This window comes from Microcaecilia unicolor, chromosome 3 (assembly GCF_901765095.1).
Source record: "Microcaecilia unicolor chromosome 3, aMicUni1.1, whole genome shotgun sequence".
NCBI lineage: Eukaryota > Metazoa > Chordata > Amphibia > Gymnophiona > Siphonopidae > Microcaecilia > Microcaecilia unicolor.
In genome coordinates this window covers 85572260-85593005 of record NC_044033.1, presented here as the reverse complement: position 1 = coordinate 85593005, position 20746 = coordinate 85572260, and the positions used below count along the sequence as shown (strand labels likewise).

At 47.0% G+C, this 20746-nt stretch overlaps 2 protein-coding genes across 2 annotated transcripts in view; one reads left to right on the top strand and one right to left on the bottom strand.

Moving 5' to 3' along the window:
* Positions 1-19304, bottom strand: part of TRMT61B (tRNA methyltransferase 61B) — an 80229-nt gene extending 60925 nt beyond the window's left edge. Inside the window, exons 1-2 of the mRNA XM_030196136.1 lie at positions 18128-19304; positions 14581-14683 (exon numbers count right to left, since the gene is read on the bottom strand). Of these exons, the coding sequence (XP_030051996.1) occupies positions 14581-14683; positions 18128-18901 (877 nt within the window). The 5' untranslated portion in view covers positions 18902-19304. The remainder of the gene's footprint in view (positions 1-14580; positions 14684-18127) is intronic.
* A 174-nt stretch (positions 19305-19478) lies between these two features.
* WDR43 (WD repeat domain 43) overlaps positions 19479-20746 on the top strand; it is a 187135-nt gene continuing 185867 nt past the window's right edge. The window contains exon 1 of the mRNA XM_030196135.1: positions 19479-19749. Within this exon, the coding sequence (XP_030051995.1) occupies positions 19537-19749 (213 nt within the window). The 5' untranslated portion in view covers positions 19479-19536. The remainder of the gene's footprint in view (positions 19750-20746) is intronic.

The window sequence follows — 20746 nt, the reverse complement described above, 5'->3', positions numbered from 1 at the left end:
TGATTTATGTGAAAGAACATTTGCAGTTTGTTAAAGAGGCTGTGTATAAGGATAGAGAAGGTCGCTGCCTTGCAGTCAGGGGGAAGGTCAACAATCGCAATGTCACTTTAATAAACATGTATGCACCAAACAAGGGTCAAGGGAGATACTTTGATACCACTCGGGCAGAACTGATTCCCTTTGTAGAAGGAGTGGTAATGCTGGGGGGAGACTTCAACCATGCGGCGGGGATCATGGATCACTCCGATAAGACGGATGGGGGAGAGGGGTATAATGGGCGCCAATTTCTCAGACTGATGCGCGAATTAGACGTAATAGACATATGGCGTTTACAGCATCTGGGACAGCGCCAGTATACACACTATGCCCATGTACAGGACACATACGCCAGAATAGATGCAATTTGGGGTAGCCGGAACATATGGGGAGATATAAAGGAGGCAGAGATAGAGAGTATACATGCCTCTGATCATGCAGCAGTTTGGGTCACATTAGATGGGTTGAATAAGCAAAGATCAGGACAAATCTGGAGACTCAATGAAACTTTATTAGATGGAGAATTGGATTGCCAAGAAATTAGGAACACTATTAAAGAGTACTTAGAACTAAATGATACGGGGGAGGTAACAGATGGGACTATGTGGGATGCTTTAAAAGCAGTAGCGAGGGGGGTCTTAATAAAAAAGGGGGCTTACAAGAAGAAACAGAGAGCAGAGAGGGAGGTAGAAATACGGAGACAACTAGCGAGAACGGAAGCTATACATCAAAGAGAGGGGAAACCCCAACAATTAGTAGAACTTAAAAAATGGAGAGCGGAACTGCATATGATTCAGATGAAAACCATGGAATTCCATAGACAATTAATGCAGCAGAAATTTTTCGAGTTCAGCAATAAAGCTGGGAAAATCTTAGCTAGGGGTTTGCATGATAGAAGAGTTAAGAATACGATCACTAAAATTAAGGGCCCAAAAGATGTGATTTACCATCAAGATGAGGAAATTAGGACACAATTTATGGACTTTTATAAAAAGCTATATAAAAGAGAATCAACAGAATCGGTAGAAAGCATCAGGGATTATATACAGGGACTTGGATTGCAAAAGATGTCGGTACAACAGAGAGATGAGATGGAAGCAGCAATAACATTGGAGGAAGTGTTGGGAGTTATCAGAGGCCTAAAGGGTGGGAAATCACCAGGGCTAGATGGATATACTGCTAAATATTATAAAATCTTCCAACAGGAACTGGGACCCCTCTTAGTGAGGCTGGGGAATGCTAGCTTTGAGGGGAAGGGATTCCCGACCAGCATGCAGGAGGCAGGGATATCGGTTTTGTTAAAACCTGGGAGAGATCCGACTTTATGTGGGTAGTTTAGACCGATATCCCTGCTGAATGTAGATGTTAAAATCCTGGCCAAAATAATGGCAAATCGGCTGAGTGGGATATTACCATCTCTCATACACGAGGACCAATCTGGCTTCATTAAACATAGGCAAGTGGCAGACAACATTAGAAGGACCCTTAACTTAATCTGGGGGGCACAAAAGAGGGGAGATTCTATGACTTTATTAACAATAGACGCCGAAAAGGCGTTTGATAGGGTCGAATGGAATTACTTATGGGAGGTAATGTTAGGAATGGGATTTGGCAACACTTTTGTAGGCTGGGTGAAAAAGCTATATGACCAACCAAAGGCAAGGATTAAAGTGAATGGGGGGTGGTCAGATCTAGTGAACATACAAAGGGGGACCAGACAGGGATGCCCCCTATCCCCACTGTTATTTGCAATATCCATTGAACCACTGGCCCAACGAATAAGAACATTGAAGGAAGCGCAGGGGGTCCGAATGGGAGGAAAAGAGCATAAAATAGCTTTATTTGCGGATGATTTGCTGTTCTACATTGGCAAACCACATACGACACTGCCGGTGCTAATAAAGGAATTAAATCTTTTTGGGTCACTGTCAGGTTTTCGTGTAAACTTTGATAAATCTGAACTCATGGGAATAACTGCCACTGATCAGGAAATAGAACAACTTGGGAAGAGACATGGTTTTCGCTGGACAGGCAGAAATTTTCGCTATTTGGGCATAAATGTACCCCGGGATCTAAACACATTATACTTATTGAATTATACACCGCTCATAGCAGCTATTCGAAGAGACCTGCAAAAGTGGAAGGGAGGATTTTTGTCATGGTGGGGTCGTATAGCGGTGGTCAAGATGAATATCCTTCCTCTTATTTCAAACACTGCCAATAGCTGTCCCTAAAGGGGAATTACAGAAACTACAGACGGAAATTGGGGAGTTCATATGGGCAGGACATCCAGCCAGATTATCACGGAAAATAATGTGGAGAGCAGTAGAACTAGGGGCAGAGGAATCCCTAATATTACTTGGTATTACTGGGCAGCCCAACTGCGACAAATTGAGGTCTGGAGCAGAGTTGACCTTTCTCCGATTACCCAGTTAGAACAGATATTTGTACAGGAAGGTAGGCTGGATGCACTGCTCTGGGGGTCTATCCCTGAACATACGTATAAAACACTAACATTGAATCCCTTCGTTTCACATTTGTTAATATTATGGGGTAAGCTCAAAAGGAAACTCAGGGGACCACATAATAGATCCACATACGCTTGGCTCACACAAGAACCGGGGTTTCCTGGGGGGCAGGAAAACAAGATAATTGCCTCATGGTATGATAAAGGTTTGATTAGGTTTCGTGAGTTTACAAGAGAGGGCAAAATTAAAAACTTTGAAGAGATTAGTGAGGAATATGATCTTCCTGAGACAGAAATCTATGCATATCTTCAAGTTAGAAATTATATGGTGACAGCAAAATGGAATAAGGGCAACTGGATAGATAATGAAAAGTTTGAAAACCTATGGGGGTCCCTTTATGGTGGAGGAAAAGGGATCTCTAAATTATACGAACGTATTAGGGGCACTACCTTTGAAAAATTACCCTATATGAAAGTTTGGGAACAGGATCTTGAACAAGAATTCACTGGGGGAGAATGGAAGAAAATGTGTATAGAGGTAAAAAAAAAGCATCTATCTGTGTACTGGTGAAGGAAAACGCTTATAAAGTAATGAGTCGCTGGTATTATACACCTGACAGATTAAAAGCAATGTTCCCTAATGCATCAGATAAATGCTGGCGCTGTGAAGAAGGGAAAGGAACATACTATCACATGTGGTGGACATGCCCCATTATACAAGAGTTTTGGGAAATGATTACAGGATTAATTACCCAAGCAATAGGGATTCAGTTCACTTGTGATCCCAAATGGTGTTTGTTGGGCTACGGGAATAAGGGAGGGAAGGCATGGCAAACTCGAATAAAGCGTATGTGCCTAGCAGCAGCCAAAACAACAATAGCACTGAAATGGAAACAAAGAACAAGCCCCACGAGACGGGATTGGGAAAATAAATTGTACTTCTTGATGGGAATGGAGAAAATGACTGATAGGCGAAAGGGAAAATATAAACCCAATGCGGAAGAATGGTTAAGATTAGGTGAGCTAATGGGGGGAGGGGAGGGGGGAGGAAAGGGGGGAAAAATAAAAGAATGTTAACAAAGATTGAATGTTGCAGATGAGCTATGTATAGGAATAATGGTTAAGAGTGTAATATATTGTTGGAATATTAATAAAAAGTTTAACAAAAAAAAAAAAAAAAAAAAGAAGTCATCAACAATCTCAGGATTCAGTCTAGATCTCCTGTCTTCCACAGTCCTTACTACGTCTACTACTTACTACTATTTATCATTTCCATAATGCTACTAGACATACGCAGCGCTGTACACTTGAACATGAAGAGACAGTCCCTGCTCGACAGGGCTTACAATCTAATTAGGACAGACAAACAAGAGATAAGGGAATATTAAAGCGAGGATGATAAAATAAGGGTTCGGAGTTAAAAGCAGCATCAAAAAGGTGGGCTTTTAGCTTAGATTTGAAGACGGCCAGAGATGGAGTTTGACGTGGTGGCTCAGGAAGTCTATTCCAGGCATATGGTGCAGCAAGATAAAAGGAACGGAGTCTGGAGTTAGCAGTGGCGGAGAAGGGTGCAGATAAGAGAGATTTACCCAGTAAATGGAGTTCCCGGGGAGGAATGTAGGGAGAGATGAGTGGAGAGGTACTGAGGAGCTGCAGAGTGAATGCACTTATAGGTCAATAAGAGAAGTTTGAACTGTATGCAGAAATGGATAGGAAGCCAGTGAAGTGACTTGAGGAGAGGGCTAATATGAGCATAACGACACTGGTGGAATATTAGTCGTGCAGCAGAATTCTGAACAGATTGAAGAGGAGAAAGATGGATAAGTGGGAGATCTGTGATAAGCAAGTTGCAATAGTCTAAGCGAGAGGTGATGAGAGTGTGGATGAGGGTTCTGGTAGTGTGCTCAGAAAGGAAAGGGCGAATTTTGCTGATATTATAGAGAAAGAAACGACAGGTTTTAGCAGTCTGCTGAATATGTGCAGAGAAGGAGAGGGAGGAGTCGAAGATGACCCCAAGGTTATGAGCTGATGAGACAGGAAGGATGAGAGTGTTATCCACAGAAATAGTGAATGGGGAAGGAGGAGAGGTTGGTTTTGGGGGAAAGATAAGCTCAGTCTTGGTCATGTTTAGTTTCAGATGGCGCTGAGACATCCAGGCAGCAATGTCAGACAGGCAGGCTGATACTTTGGCCTGGATTTCGGCTTTCTGGTGTGAAGAGGTAGATCTGGGAGTCATCAGCGTAAAGATGATACTGAAAACCATGGGATGAGATCAGAGTACCAAGGGAAGAAGTATAGATGGAGAAAAGAAGAGGTCCCAGGACAGATCCCTGAGGTACACCAACTGACAGTGGGATAGAAGTAGAATAGGATCCACTACAGTATACACTAAAGGTACACTGGGAGAGATAAGAAGAAAACCAGGAAAAAACAGAGCCCTGAAATCTAAGTGAGGACAGCGTATCAAGGAGTAGGCTGTGATCAACAGTGTCAAAAGCAGCAAAAAGATCGAGAAGGATGAGGATAGAGACTTTTGGATCTGGACAGGAACAGATCATTGGAGACTTTAGCAAGCGCTGTTTCAGTTGAATGAAGGGGGCAAAAGCCAGATTGAAGTGGATCAAGAATAGCTCGAGATCAAAGAAAGTCAAGGCAATGGCAGTGAACAGCACTTTCAAGTATCTTGGATAGGAAAGGGAGGAGGGAGTTAGGGTGATAGTTGGAAGGACAGGTAGGGTCTAATGAAGGTTTTTTTAAGGAGTGGTGTGACTACGGCATATTTGAAGGCATCAGGAACAGTCGCAGTGGAAAGTGAAAGATTGAGGATATGACAGATAAAAGGGATGACAGTAGGAGAGGTAGTGTTAAGTAGATGGGTGGGAATAGGATCAGAGGAACAGGTAGCTAGTTTCGAGGAGGAAATAAGATGTGTAGTTTCCTCTTCAGTGATTTCAGAAAAGGAGGCATGGGTTGGAGGGTTGAGAGAATGGACTAAGGGAAGGAGAGGTAGAGGTGACCTGGTTGAGAATTCAAGTTTAATCTTGTGAACCTTATCATGAAAGTACTCAGCCAGAGTCTGGGGGAAAGTGAAGGGGGAGTTGGATGTGAAGGCACTTTGAGGAGAGAGTTCAGTGTGGCAAAGGGACGTCGAGGGTTTGAGCCACGAGAATTTGTCAACTGGATATAATAGTCCTGTTTGGCAAGTAAAAGAGCAGACTGGAAGGAGGTCAGCAAGAATTTGAAATGTATGAAGTCAGCATGGGCACGGGATTTCAGCCAAAGGCGTTCGGCAGAGCGGGCACAGGAACGTAGGTAGCGGATTCTAGAGGTTAGCCAAGGCTGGGGCTTGGTACGTTTTACAGAACAGGGAATGGGAGGAGCGAGAGTATCCAGAGCAGAGAAGAGAATAGTATTATAGGAAGAGACAGCCTCATTGACAGACTTGGATAACAGTGGTAGAGAAGAGATTTGAAACACTGGAGGACAGAGTAGAAGGGTCAATAGCCTGAAAATTCCTAAATATATTGGTTAAGATTGGACGGGACTGAGGAGGAGGGTGTTTAAGTGTGAAAGTTATCAGATGATGGTCAGAGGGGGAAAGAGTTGAGGCACAGAAACTGGAGAGTGAGAAGTTTGAGAAGAGGATAAGATCAAGACAGTGGCCATTCTGGCGAGTGGGGGCAGTGGAGCACAGTTGAAGATTGAAAGAGGATGTTAAAGCAAGAAACTGCGAAGCATAAGAGTCAGAGGGATCATTAGCATGAATATTAAAATCCCCAAGAATGAGGGAAGGAGATGAAGGTTCAAGAAACAAGGAAAGCCAAGCATCAAAGTCAGTGAGAAAGGAAGAAAGGGACTTATCAGGGGGTCGATAAATGACTGCTACTCGGAGAGGCAGAGGAGCAAATAGACAGATGGAGTGGACTTCGAAGGAAGAAAAATAGTGAGACTGAGGTGGAAGAAGAGGTTGAAATCTACAAGAGGGTGAATGTAGTAGCCTGACACCACCTCCGCGGCCAACCGGGCGAGGAGTATGGGAGAAAAGATAACCTCCATGGCATAGGGCTGCGAGTGAAGCAGAGTCTTCAGGGTAAAGCCAAGTTTCAGTTAGGGCAAGCAGATGGAGAGTACGAGAGATAACGAGGTCATGGATGTAGGAAAGTTTGTTACAGACATAGCGGGCATTCCACAGAGCGCAAGAGAAAGGCAGGGAAGTCTGGGGGGGGAGGAGAGGAACAGAAATTAGATTGGAGATATCACGGTGTGACCTGCACAAATAGGATGAGAGCTGATGTGGAGGACCAGGATTGGGGTTAATGTCCCCAGCGGAGAGCAGAAGAAGGAGCAAGAGAGTGCGGAGAAGAGTAGGAGAGGTATGACGACAGCGACAAAGGCGAGATATACTCAGACAGAAAGGAGATGGATGAATGGCAGGAAGGAAATGTTGAAGGTTGAGAGCTGAGAAAAAGGAAGAGGAAAAAAAGAGATGGTGAGATGATGAATACAGAGGGTGGACAATGTGTTCCTGCAGTGTACAGTGGTTTCAGATGGAGAAACAGATTAGGAAGGGACAGTACCAAGAAGAAAAAATGTACTGGAGCCATAAGCAGTAACTGGGAGAAAAATAAATGTAAAGAGAAAATGTCCCACGTGCGGAGGCCCTGAGTGGATCGGAGTGGACCTGGGAGCCACCCCGGAGAAGGCTGTAAAGGATATGCAGATGAGCTGCAAGTCCTCCACAGCTCCTGAAAGGCAGCCGGTGGTACAGCTGGGCACCTCTCAGCCAAGGAAAGGCTTACCAGGGGTTAGGCCGAAGCCAGCATTCCTCCCCGAGGGTTGCCTGAAATAGATGTCTTCTTAGAAGATGTACGGGTAGCAGGATGTACAGGATCCCCCAAGCAAATTTTGCTAGCTGTTTGTTTTTCCAAAAAATCAAAATATCATTGTCTGCATCACTCAAACAAAAACAGTCTAGTTCATTAACAAGCTTCAAAGAAGAAAATGAAAAGGGGACAAAGGTTGGCCCAGTCCCCATGGGCTCTGTCCCCATCCCCCTGTCATTCTCTAATGGTGGTAAGGGCTCCCGAACTAACCTGGCGGTAAATGGTACGCGCTGGGGGTGGGAACTACCACTGGGCTGCTGCGGTAGCCTGGCAGTACTTCCGGCTTAGGGAGTGGTAAGCCCGCATTGGCCTTACCGCAGCTTAGTAAAAGACCCTCTTAATGTATTTATTCAGTTCAGGCACAGAGAATACATACAAGAAAATAATTCAAGCAAGAATTCACAGTTTATATATACAGTAAGAATTATTGCCAACCTCACAAAGAATGTTCCAGATCAAGTAAAAAGGAAGGGAAAATTAGGTTCTTACCATGATAATTTTCTTTCCTTTAGTCATAGCAGATGAAGCCATTACGTATGGGTTGTGTCCATCAACCAGCAGGGGGAGATAGAGAGCACTCAACTTTTCACAGTGCCTCATAGCCAGCTAGCTCCACTGCCTCTTCAGTATTTGAAGCTTCCAAAGCAGTATGGCAAACCGCAATGGGAATAACATGAACTTTCCTCACAGCGAACGATGGCCCCTTAACAAGGGCATAAACTCAAAAAAGGAGGGAATGAACTCATTCTCCTGGAGGGAATAAACTCGTCCTCCACTTTGTATAAACGGAGGGAATACTTGCATCCTCCTGGAGGGAATAAACTCATCCTCCCAAAACATGGACTGGAGAGAATGAACTCATCCTCCTATAACTGTAACAAGAATCCTGAAGACTGTTTTCCGACTCCCCAAGGAAGGAATATAACTTCAGGAAACAAGAACAGCACCTAAAATCAGAATCACTGTAATACAGACAATCATACAGGGAGGGCTCATGGCTTCATCTGCTATGACTAAAGGAAAGAAAATTATCATAGTAAGAACCTAATTTTCCCTTCCTTGTCATCAAGCAGATGAAGCCATTACGTATGGGATGTAACAAAGCAATCCCTAAATAGGGTGGGAACAACCTGCAAACAGCACAAAAAGATGATCAGAGGTCCTGAAAGCATTTGTAATTCGCAGATACTGCAACAGAGTCCTGCGCACATCCAAAAGGTGCAACTGCCCAAATGAATCTGGAAACTCCTCCTCAACAAAGGTGGAAGAAAAACAGGCTGGTTTAGGTGAAACGCTGAAACTACCTTAGGCATGAAGGAAGGCACGGTCCGAACCGTGACCCCTGACTCTGAGAATTGCAGAAAAGGGTCTCTACAGGACAGCGCCTGGAGCTCTGACACCCGTCTCGCCGAGGTAATGGCCACTAAAAAGACGGCCTTCAGTGTCAAATCTTTCTCTGAAGCAGTTCAAAGGGAGCCCCCTGAAGGGCCTTCAATACTAGCTCCAGGTTCCAAGCTGGACAAGGTGCCCACATGGGAGGACGGAGCCGAAGCACCCCTCTAAGAAACCATGCCACATCTGGATGAGCAGCTAAGGACACGCCTTCAACCTTGCCACGCAGGGAGGCCAATGCTGCCACTTGCACCCGCAGGGAATTATAGGCCAAGCCTTTGAGTACACCATCCTGGAAAAAGTCCAGAATCGGCGAGACAGGAGCCCGCAACGGAGAAAGCGCTCTTGAAACACACCAGACTTCAAACTGGCGCCAAATCCTGGCATAAGCCATGGAAGTGGAGCGCTTACGGGCCTGCAGGAGAATGGAAATTACCTTATTTGAGTAGCCTTTATCTCTCAATTGCGCCGTCTCAATCGCCATGCCATAAGACCAAAGCGGCAGGCGTCCTCCATGGCCACCGGACCCTGTGACAACAGGTGGGGAACCACAGGTAACGGAAAGGGAGCCTCCAACAGCATCTGTCGGAGGTCCGCATACCAAGGCCTCCTGGGCCAATCCGGGGCGATGAGCACCACTTCTCCTGGATGCAGCCGAATCCGCAGGAGCACTCGCCCTATCAAGGGCCACGGAGGGAAGACATACAGCAAGCCCAGGGGCCAGGGTTGAGCCAAGGCATCCAACCCGGCAGAGCGTGGATCCCTCCGTCTGCTGAAGAAGCACGGGACTTTGGCATTGGAACTGGTTGCCATAAGATCCATCACTGTCTTGCCCCATTTGGCACATATCTGCAGGAATACATCGTCAGCTAGTTCCCACTCCGCTGGATCGATCTGATGCCTGCTTAGATAGTCGGGTTGCACGTTGCTCTGACCTGCAATGTGAGCTGCTGACAGGAACTGTAGATGCAGCTCGGCCCAGTGGCAAATTTGTTCGGCCTGCGCGGCTAGAGCTCTGCACTGAGTTTCGCCTTGTCGATTAATGTAGGCCACTGCTGTTGTGTTGTCCGACATCACTTGGACAGCCAATCCTTCCAGGGTCACTTGAAAGGCCAGAAGAACCAGAAACACCGCTTTCAACTCCAGGCAGTTGATAGACCACTCCGACTCGTCGGGCGTCCACAGACCCTGGGCAGGCTTCCCCTGGCAATGTGCGCCCCAGCCCTTCAGGCTGGCATCTGTCACCACCAGGCACCAATCGGGGAGCGCCAGCGGCATTCCCCGCCGCAACATGCTGTCCGAGAGCCACCACTCCATACTGAGGCGGACCGCAGGGAGCCAAGAAAGTCTGCACTGATAATCCTGAGATACTGGAGACCATCGTTGAAGTAGAGAATACTGTAGAGGTCTCAGGTGCGCTCTCGCCCATGGCACCACTTCCAAGATGGCCGTCATCGATCCCAACAGCTGGACAATGTCCCAAGCTCGCGGGCGGGGCATCCTCAGGAGCAGACTGACCTGATTCTGAAGCTTGCACCACCTTTGCTCGGGAAGAAACACATAGCCCGAGGCTGTGTCGAACCTGGCCCCTAAATATTCTAGAGATTGCGAGGGGGTCAGGTAACGTTTGGCCATATTGATGACCCAGCCCAGAGACTGAAGGACTGAAACCACTCTGGCTGTAGCTAGATGACTCTCTTTTTCTGAGTCTGCTCTGATGAGCCAGTCGTCTAGGTATGGGTGAACCCGGATACCCTCTCGCCTGAGAAAGGCAGCTACTACCACCATTACCTTGGAGAAGGTTCGGGGAGCTGTGGCGAGGCCAAAAGGCAAGGCCCGAAACTGAAAATGTTTTCCCAACACCGCAAACCGCAGAAACTTCTGGTGCGGGGGCCAAATTGGTATGTGCAAGTAAGCTTCTTTCAGGTCCAGAGACGTGAGAAACTCTCCTGGCTGTACCGCCGCAATGACGGAGCGCAGGGTTTCCATGTGAAAATGCCGCACTCTTAAGGACTTGTTTAGCTCTTTTAAGTCCAGGATCGGGCGAAAAGACCCGCCTTTTCATGGCACCACAAAGTAAATGTAGTAGCGGCCTAGACCTTGTTCGGCGGGAGGCACCGGGGTCATAGCCCCTATCTGGCACAGACTGTGCAAAGTCTCCTGTACCGCCGCCCGTTTGGCGGCAGAACCGCATCGAGACTCCACAAACATGTCTCTCACTGGGGCATCGAATTCTATTCAGTATCCGTCTCTGATCAGGTCCAAGACCCACTGATCTGCCGAGATTTTGGCCCACTCCTCGAAAAAGAGGGAAAGTCTTCCTCCGATGACCGGAAATGAGGAGAGGGGCAGCGCACCATCATTGAGAGGGTCATCCCTGAACTCCAGGCGTTGAACCGGCAGCTGCGGAACATTTGTCCGAGCGAAAGGAGTTTCTCTGCTGAAAGCGGGCAATCGAAGTGAACCCAGCAGCACGCCCCGGGTGGTACCTTCTAGCTTCACGGAAGCGAGGTCTGTAAGAGGAGCGGACCGCCTGACCCTTACAGGAAGGCTTCGGCCTATCTTCAGGCAAGCGCTGAGGTTTGGAATCCCCCAGGCCTTTAACAATGTTTTCCAGCTCCTCACCAAACAGGAGAAGGCCTTGAAAGGGCAACTTCACCAACCTTTGCTTAGAGGCCATGTCCGCCACCCAATGTCGTAGCCAAAGAGTGCGGCGAGCCGCCACTGCTACAGCCATTTGCTTAGCCGAAGCTCTGACCATATCATAAAGGGCGTCAGCCAAAAAGGACAAGGTCGAATCCATCCGCGGAGCCACTTCAGATAAGGTTTCCGCTCCATCACCGGGCTGTTCCACCAAGCCAGGCAGGCTCTAGCAGCATAACAACTGCATGCAGACGCCCGAACAGTGAGACCTGCCAAATCAAAGGACCGCTTCAGAGCTGAATCAAGCCTGCGGTCTTGAATATCCTTCAGGGCAACACCTCCTTCAACAGGGAGGGTAGTTCTCTTTGTCACAGCTGTGACCAGGGCATCCACTTTAGGCATTGCAAAGCGAGCCAAATGTTCCTCACTCAGAGGGTATAATTGCCCCATAGCCCTTGCAACCTTCAAAGGTCCCTCGGGGTCAGCCCATTGAGCCGAAATAAGCTCTTGGATGGAGTCATGCAAAGGAAAGGCTTGAGCAGGCTTTCTGGTACTAGCCATCCTTGGATTAACCAAGGAGGCTGTGCCACTCCCAGGATCTTCAATCGAGAGGGCTTGTAAGGCATCTGAAATAAGTGCTGGCAGCTCCTCGTGGTGGAAAATCCTCACCGCAGACGGATCATCAAACTCCTGTGGCAATTCTGCACCCGACTCTGGCTCCTCAGCCCAAGAAGTTCTGCCAGACCCCTCAGAATCCTCATAGCCCGACCACGGGAGGGGAGGTGCGCCACACTCAGAAGGGGAATTAGCCCTTCTGCATTTATCAGGAGGATAAGGAACAGGCAAAGCCAACTCCAAAAGGCCAGGATCCACCGGGGGGGGGGGGGGGGGGGGGGGGGGGCAGGCAGAGGGTCCAAAGATCCCTGTGGAAGAGCTCTTTTAAGCATGTATGCCCTATCCATCATTAAAACAAAATCAGGGGAGAAAATCGCTCCCCGACCGCCCGGGTCCTGCCCAGGGCTATCAGCTCTATTATTAGCCTCACTCAGAGGACCACCCCCCCCCCCCCCCCCCCCCCCCGCATTCAGGGCGCTCCGTCGCAACGGAGGCCGCGCCATGTGGAAAATCCAAAATGGCGTCTGCTGCCAGCTCAGAGCGCGAAAGATCGCCACTCGCCATGCTCAGGCCGGCTCTACCGTCTGTACAGCACGAATTACAGAGCCCCGCTGCTGATTTGCGCTTGCCACATTTAGAACAGCGCTTTACAGTCTCCGCAGCCATCGCCGAAAACGGCGGTAAAATTCAAAAATGGCTGTTCGTGCCAAAAACATCCCGATCGCGGGCCCACCCCGGAGAAGTCAGAAAACACTCTTACCTCACTGGACCGAGTATCACAGCTCCGGTCCTGCAGAAGAATCTCAAGAAAAAAACTTCTTTTCCAAGATCGCTGCGCTAAAGCGTGATGTGACTTTAATTAATTATTTATTTTTTAAACGCTGCAAGGAAAGCAGAGGCAAAAGTGGTAAATAAAAACACTCCGGAGGCTCAGATAAGTGGGAAAGGCAGGGAAAGGCGAACCAATGTGCCTGCATCCACTCAGTGGGAAAGGACAGGGAAAAGCAAGCTAATATGTCCACATCCACGGGGGTATGGGTAAGGCAAGGAAAGGGCTGACCTATGTGCCTTGAAAGTGAAGCTGCTATAGCCTCTAACACCCCGGCTAACAACTGGCAAGCCAGGAGCCACCCCCAGGCAAATTTTGATGGAGCTCGAAGAAGCTGCAGCCACCCTGCACGGGGAGATAGAGAATACTGAAGAGGCAGTAGAGCTAGCTGGCCATGAGGCACTGAGAAAAGTTGAGTGCTCTCTATCTCCTCCTGCTGGTTGATGGACACAACCCATACGTAATAGCTTCATCTGCTTGATGACAAGGAAGCTTTATTTTTCCTTCTGTGACTCGTAGAAATGACTGCTTATGGTATGGTAGAATTGCTCTATAGGTCCTGAGTGTTTAGTATTCTCGGTATGCCTGGTACTGGATTTTGGAGGGGGGTGTTAAAAAATGACCGGCCCCGGGTGTCAACTACCCTAGGTACGCCACTGACTAGGGGACACTCAAGGAAGTTACATGGAAATACTTTTAAAAACAAATAAGAGACATTCTTTCACTCAATAGTTAAGCTTTGAAACTTGTTGCCAGAGGATGTGTTAACAGAGGTTAGCGAATCTGGGTTTAAAAAAAGGTTTGGACAAGTTCCTGGAGGAAAAGTCCATAGTATGCTATTGAAATAGACAAGGGGAAGCCACTGTTTGCATGGAATGTTGCCACTGTTTGGGTTTCTGCCAGGTATTCATGACCTGGATTGGCCACTGCTGGAAATAAGATACTGGGCTGGATGGACCATTGGTCTGACCCAGTATGGCTATTCTTATGTTCTTATAAAATCATGAGTGCTGTGGAACAGTTATTCATTCATCCTTTGAATCCAGTGTTGCTGTATTAAAAAAAAAATGTTTGGGCAACTTTTTGGCAGTCTGGTCCTTAGCCAGATGAACTTCAGTTTTGCCAATGTGCACTTTTAAGTGACTCAAGTTAGCACTGTGTGAGTCAGGCTTCCCATCAGTCTGCTGTAACATAGCACTTTTTATGTTCGTACATGGGCCATCTGAGCAAGACACCTTTCAGAACAGAAATGCTCACACACTAACTCCCCTGTTTACAAAGCCAAGCTAGTTGTTGCCGATGCGCTAATGCCAGCAAAGCCCATTGCCACATGGCTTTGTATACAGGGGGGGTAGTTATTTTTTATTGATCCATTAATTGTATCAAAATCTCAGTACAAGTCTTAGCTAAAAGTTGGTGGATTTAAATAGTTGTCCTGTGTACTTCTAAAATATTTTGAAGTATATAATGTATGACTTCCTTTAAAAGAATGTAAAATCAAACTATGAAACATGTAATTTATGCAAGGTGGGTATCATAAATTACCATATGCAGTACAGCAGCTTTGCCAATAGATAAACAAATAAAGAGGCTCATTGTCAAAGCACAGACTTACAAAGTTACATATGGTACTATGTGTGAAAATGAGCGCCAAGCTTATTTCTCTATCGAGTGGTACAACATTTAACAAATTTCAAGTATGAATAGAAGCTTACCTGCTCTTGATAAAAACAAACTCATTCCACCAGACCCAGAACCAGCTTCTAGTACCACATTTCCTGGGCTAATGTCCATCATCATCAACATTGCTTTCATATCCTAAGGATTAAAGAGATCATTATAAAAATCTTTATGCACAAATCAGTGTCTTAAAGTTTCCCTCTCTACCAAAAACATATTAAATAATGTGCTGGGTGGTGTCCGCACCAGGCTCCATCAGGTTGCCATCACCCAGATATAAAGATACAATCTGTCCTGCTTGTCCTCGGAAAAATATTTCTTCACTCTAAGTGTAAAAGAATTCAGAAATTCATTGCTAGAGAATGTGGTAAAAGTAGTTAGCTTAGCAGGGTTTAAAAAGGTTTGGCTAATTCCCTAAAAGACAAATCCATAAGCCATTATCAAGAAAGATTTGGAAAAATCCAGTGCTTATTTCTAGGATAAACAGCATAAAATCTGTTTTACTCTAAGGATCTTACTTGTGATCTGGATTGGCCACTGTTGGAAACGGGGCTTGATGAACCTTTGGTCTGTCCCAGTACGGCAAGGCTTATAAAAAGAGGGATAGCAGTAGCAATGCTATGTGCTATACTCAGATAACTTCTCCAAATGGGTGAGTTTTCCTACATCATAACAGGAATGAACCTCATCTTATGTCAGGGTATGTTGGAGAGACTCCCAGTCTCTCAGATTTACCATGTGTTAACCATGGGTTTGATTCCCAGATCAGCCTAAGCTGGAGATATTCTCAAGGTAAAGTTCACAGCTCCTGGGTGGGAAAAGTCCCAATCACTGCATGACAGTAACTCAGTGATCAGACTTAAGACCCATCATTGCCCTCTAGCTGCAATCAATTAACTGAGTTAAAATAAGATATAAAACAGAGGAATGCTGTAAATGAAGGCATTTTTATGACCTTGAAACTCATCAGAAGCCAGTTCTGATGGAAACCTCAAAGAGAATGAAACAATTGGGCCAAAAAATAAAAACAAAGGTGTGTGGAAGACATGAAAAATCTCTACTATAATAAAAGGCACCTTCAACGTTCTGAAGCTGACTCCGAGGCTTCAAGTGAAGGGTTCATTATGATCGTTAGGTTCGTCGCTCTGTCACCATCTCTGTCGCCCCCCCCCCCGCGCCTCTGATAGGTCTGTCGCCCTCGACATCATCACGTTTTGACGTTGAGGGCGGCAGACCTATCAGAGGCACGAGGGCGGGGCCGACAGAGATGGTGACAGAGCGACGAACATGAAGAAAAAAAAACCCCTTCACTTAAGCCACGGAGTCAGCTTCACCATATTGCAGGTGGGTGGCTGGAAGGGAGGGAAAGAGAGAGGGCAACGACGAATGGTTTGAAACCCAGGATGCTGAAAAGCGGTTGAACACCGACCAGGCCGATACCGCTGAGCCTCATGAAAACGAAGCCTCAAAGAGTTTGCCCTTCAGTGGGTTTGGGCTTATCCTCCGACAGACGCTAAAGATTTGGAACCCCTCAAATCCTTCACTATCTTCTTCAGTACCCCACTGAACAGTAACTTCCCGCGAAAGTGCAACTTAGAGAGGCGTTGCTTGGATGCCATATCCGCTGACCAATGGCGGAGCTACAGCAGACGTCTGGAAGTCACCGCCAATGCCATCTACTTAGCGGACACCCTCACCAAGCCATACAGCACATCCGCCACATAGGCCAGGCCAGATTCCATTCTAGGGGCAGAGAGTGGTAAAGAAGAGCCAGACTCACGATCCTGCTAAATGCACCTCCCTCCCCATGATCTTCCATAACCCTCTCCACACCCACACACATCTGTGTTTCAGTGAAGGGTGGATATCCCAAAAACCTGACTGGCTGTGGTGCCTCCAGGATCAAGTTTGGGAACCACTGTCCTCTAGAGCCTTTATGGAGTAAGGTTGCCAACTGGATCCAGATTCACCCGACAGGGTAGATCCAGTCCTGAATTTATCTCATTGAATGCAGGGACTTGTAGTTCTGATATCTCCATTGCATTCCCTAAGAAAAGCAAGACAAGTCCCTTCATGCAATGGAGGTAAACCAAGGACTCGATCAACCTTGTCAGGCAAATCTGGATCCCGTTGGCAACCATATATAGGCGCAGCCTACTCATAGTTGCTGCCCCAGGCCACAGCCATGCACTATCTGATGTACAGCGCTGCGTAACCCTAGTAGCGCTTTAGAAATGTCAAGTAGTAGTAGCCAGAGAAATATTGAAGGCGTTGAAAGCAGCACCAACCTCCTACAATGCGCGAAATCAGCTCTGAGCTGTTTTTCTCTGGCTCCATCTACTGGCAGGGTGATATAATCCAATTGTCTAGGTTGGTCTGGCATAGACCATGAGGAAAATAAGTTTCTCTCAAGCATATTAATTGTAGATATCCCAAAAAGTGAAAACTGGTCATATTTAGAAACCCCTGGACAAGGGAGGTCTTCAGTACAACCTCTGCACTTAAGCAAAGCATTCCTTTATGCAGCAACCTTTTCCAAGGAAAGATAGCAGACAGTAAGGAAAAATATCTTTAAGCAAGGACAGGGTACTAGTAAGGGGAAAATATCTTATTAGCAGGGGCGGGCTGACCATTCGGGCACCTGGCCAGTGCCTGAGGGCCCAAAGACTCTGCCCGAAAGACTGGATGCCCAGCGCGCTGCTGATCTAGTGGCCTCAGCTGGGGGGGGGGGGGGGGGGGGGGGAACATGTTCTCTCCTGCCTGGCCCGCTGCTATTCCCCCCCCACCTGGCACTGCCATATTTTTAAAATGGTGGCTGAGACTCCTTGTGGAAGTCTCAGCCACCATTTTGAAAACACGATGGCACCAGCAGGTAGGTAGGAAAATAGTGTCAGCGCAGCAGATTATGCCCCCCGAGGCCACCAGACTACCAGGACCAGTCAGGTAGGACCGGGGCAGCGGGGGCGTCAGCTGCAGCAGAGGGGAGTGGTGTTGGGCAGTGGACGGGGTCCAGACTACCCTCCGTCCACCCCTGCTTATTAGCCAGAAGTTCATTATGGGTATGTTAATGCTTTACTTTTATTTATTTGGATTTTGCTCACACCTTTTTCAGTAGTAGCTCAAGGTGAGTTACATTGGATATTTCTTTGTCTCCCAGGAAGGCTCACAATCTAAATTTACACCTGTGGCAATGGAGGGTTAAGTGACTTGCCTAAGATCACAAGGAGCAGCAGCAGTGGGATTTGAACCGGCCACCTCTGAATGTCAAGACCAGTGCTCTAACCACTAGGCCAGTCCTCCACCCCACATCCTGCTGTTAACTCCTTGTGATCTTGGGTAGACCATTTTCCATTGACTTGGGTACAAATTGTAAGACCTTAGGGAACAAAAAAAAACCAAAACTAATTATATATTGTACTTGAATGTAATTCCTTCAACTGCTAATTACAAAGAAGTGTGAACAAAAAATAATAAATTTAAAATACATTTTAAAAAGAACCAATCCTGCAAGTCTCCCAATGATAATCATAGTGTTGCAACAGTGACTTACGAATAGTATCCTTGATCAAACTGCTCGCTTACCTTCGGAAATGAAATAACAGGTCCTCTTTTCATCATTAACACAAACTCTTCCAGAGATGGCCTTCTCAAAAGGAGTTCATATCCTAAAGACGTTCTGAACATCTGCCCAGGAAGCTTGCCTATTATCGTGTTATGACTGACATCTCCCCACTTGCTGTTTAATTTGCCTTTACCTGTTAGGATGCTCATCTTTTTAAATTCCAAGTAGTACTTTCTACGAAACTCGGCTAAGTACAACTCTCCTACTTTGAAAGGAAGGTTTGCTTCCCGATATGGAGCAAGTGGCGTGTCTTCAGACACTGTCCTATTTTTTGTCTTCAAATGCTCTTTTAACCGACGAGAACCAATTTCACTTCCTTCAGCCAGGACTGGTTTCTGAATGTTTTTTGTACTATCTTCTTGGTATGCAAGCCCTAAATCCGTAACCTCCGAAGAGATAAATTCAGCAGGAATTAGTTGACTCATCCTCTCCAAAGGTGACAGGGACCTTTCCCAAACTCGCTTTCTCCTGCTGCTCAGGCTCCCATAACAAGCTGTTTGCTCTCTCACGTCCACAGAAGAATCTGCCTCAAACCTTTCACCAAATTTGTCATCGTTTCCAGTATCTCGCGGACCACTGGGAGCCGATTCCACCAACACTTTGCTAGTCACCGTCAAAGAATGGCTTAACTGCAGGCAAGCGCGCTTTTTCCTTCCCAATAACCTGATTGACATACAAGGATTTGGAACTCCGAAAAGTGTTGGTAAACGCAACCCGGTACAGATCTGTATCATGGTGTCTGGTTTTCCAGTGGTCAGAGTAGCGATTAAGGACCTTATGTAGATTTTAGATCCAAACCCTGATATAAACCACCTGTCTTATCTATCGCAAACGACACATTTGCCCACTGCTGTAGCACAAATACAACGAAATTACACCATTTCTCCTCTTTCCGGAAGAGGCAGGCAAACAGTAGGAATGCCCCTGGAGAAGTCGAGAAAAAAACGTCATCCAACTGCGACGACCCAATACACACATCCGCTAAAAAAAAAACCCATGCTATGAGTCTTCGTTTATTTTCCACCTTTATTCAGACACAGTGGCCTCTTAGCTGCAATTTACATAAACTTTCGTGAAAATTAATTTTCTGTATTTTAAAAGCTTAGCAAAGTATGCACAAAATCAACTTCGAGACCCTCGCAGAAACGTTACGTACCCCGAGGGGAGGGGGTTGAATTTAAACACATCCCTGACCCTATTTCCTGTGAGGAGGAGGATAGCTCGTTCCTATCCTAGCCGCAAGGCCCGCAACGCGTCTCTCTGCTGAGAAAAAAAAAAAAAAAACCAACCTACTGCCCTGCCGCCGGCCTCGGGCAGTGGCGCGCATGCGCCGCTCCCCTCCCCAAACACGTGGCTGCGCGAGAAGCAAATGGCGGCTGGCGGAGGCAGTGAGAGCGACCCCCTTCCTCCCCCGTGCGCCTTCTCCCCGCAGTCTGGAGCCTCCCTAGCGCTCTGCTCCCCAGACGGCCACGTGCGGACTTGGGATACGCAGAGTGGTCACCTCCGGCATGAGTATGTGCCCTCGGCGCACCTCAGTGCTACCTGCACCTGCCTTGCCTGGGTGGCGGGCAGGCCAGTCAAGGTAAGGTGGTGGTGGGATTTGTATGGGCCTAATCGCGGGCGCTGGTGAAGGTGGCTTCCCGCTGGCACTCTTTTCTTTCTCATTCAGTTTTTCGTCGCTCTACCTCCTCTTCTCCCTTCAGGGCTGAGTTCAGCGGGGCCGCTTTGGGCCTGTCTGGGCCAGAAACGCACATGGTGCCCTCGGTACGAGAGAGAGAATTCGATATCCTATCGCTTTATGCTTCGCTCTCTCTACTCCTCGTTCTTTCCTCTCATCTCTTCTACTGTATGGTTTGCAGAAAAGTTAATCATGGTCGGAACTTAAGGAGATGGAACTCAGGGCACTAGGTTTCTATAGAACATCTGTACGGTCTCACGTGTTATTTCTCTTTAACCCTCCCCCCCCCCCCCCCCCCCCCCCGAAAAGTTTAGGGCAGGAAAGATTTGCCGATCTGAAACAGGGCTGTGTGGACGCGCTACAATCGGGCAGAGAGCAGGGGACTCTAGAATTAATGTTTCTAATCTGGACAGTTTGCATCTCTGTAGTTTCAGATCAGGCACTGCTGTTTCTCAAGATACGTTGTGTATCATATGGTCTATGGGTTTTTTTAAAGTACTTCGCTAAACCTTTAAATAATTTCTGTTCCTTTTTGTGTTAATGAAATAGTTTACTACGATGCTGTGGGATCGTTGAAACTCCTTGGCGTTACTTGGCGTTATATCGTAGCTGCTTTCTGGACGCAATAAAGCAAGTTCAAGTTAGGCCAGAAATGTACTGTTTTGTGATATGTGTCATTTAAGGCGTACTCTGCGAGCTCGATGCAAACGTACCCAGCATGGTAAGCTTAGTGCTTTAGACTAAGCAAATATTAATTTAGGAAGTTGTGCACAAAGGGGTTTTCTGTGGCTTTAATAAGTACTCTTAGCTGCCACCGAGAACCCCATGCAAATGTATTCTAATGAGCATTCCAGAGCAGCTACCTCTTGCAGCTGCTCTGGAGCTGACAGGAGCGAAGCAT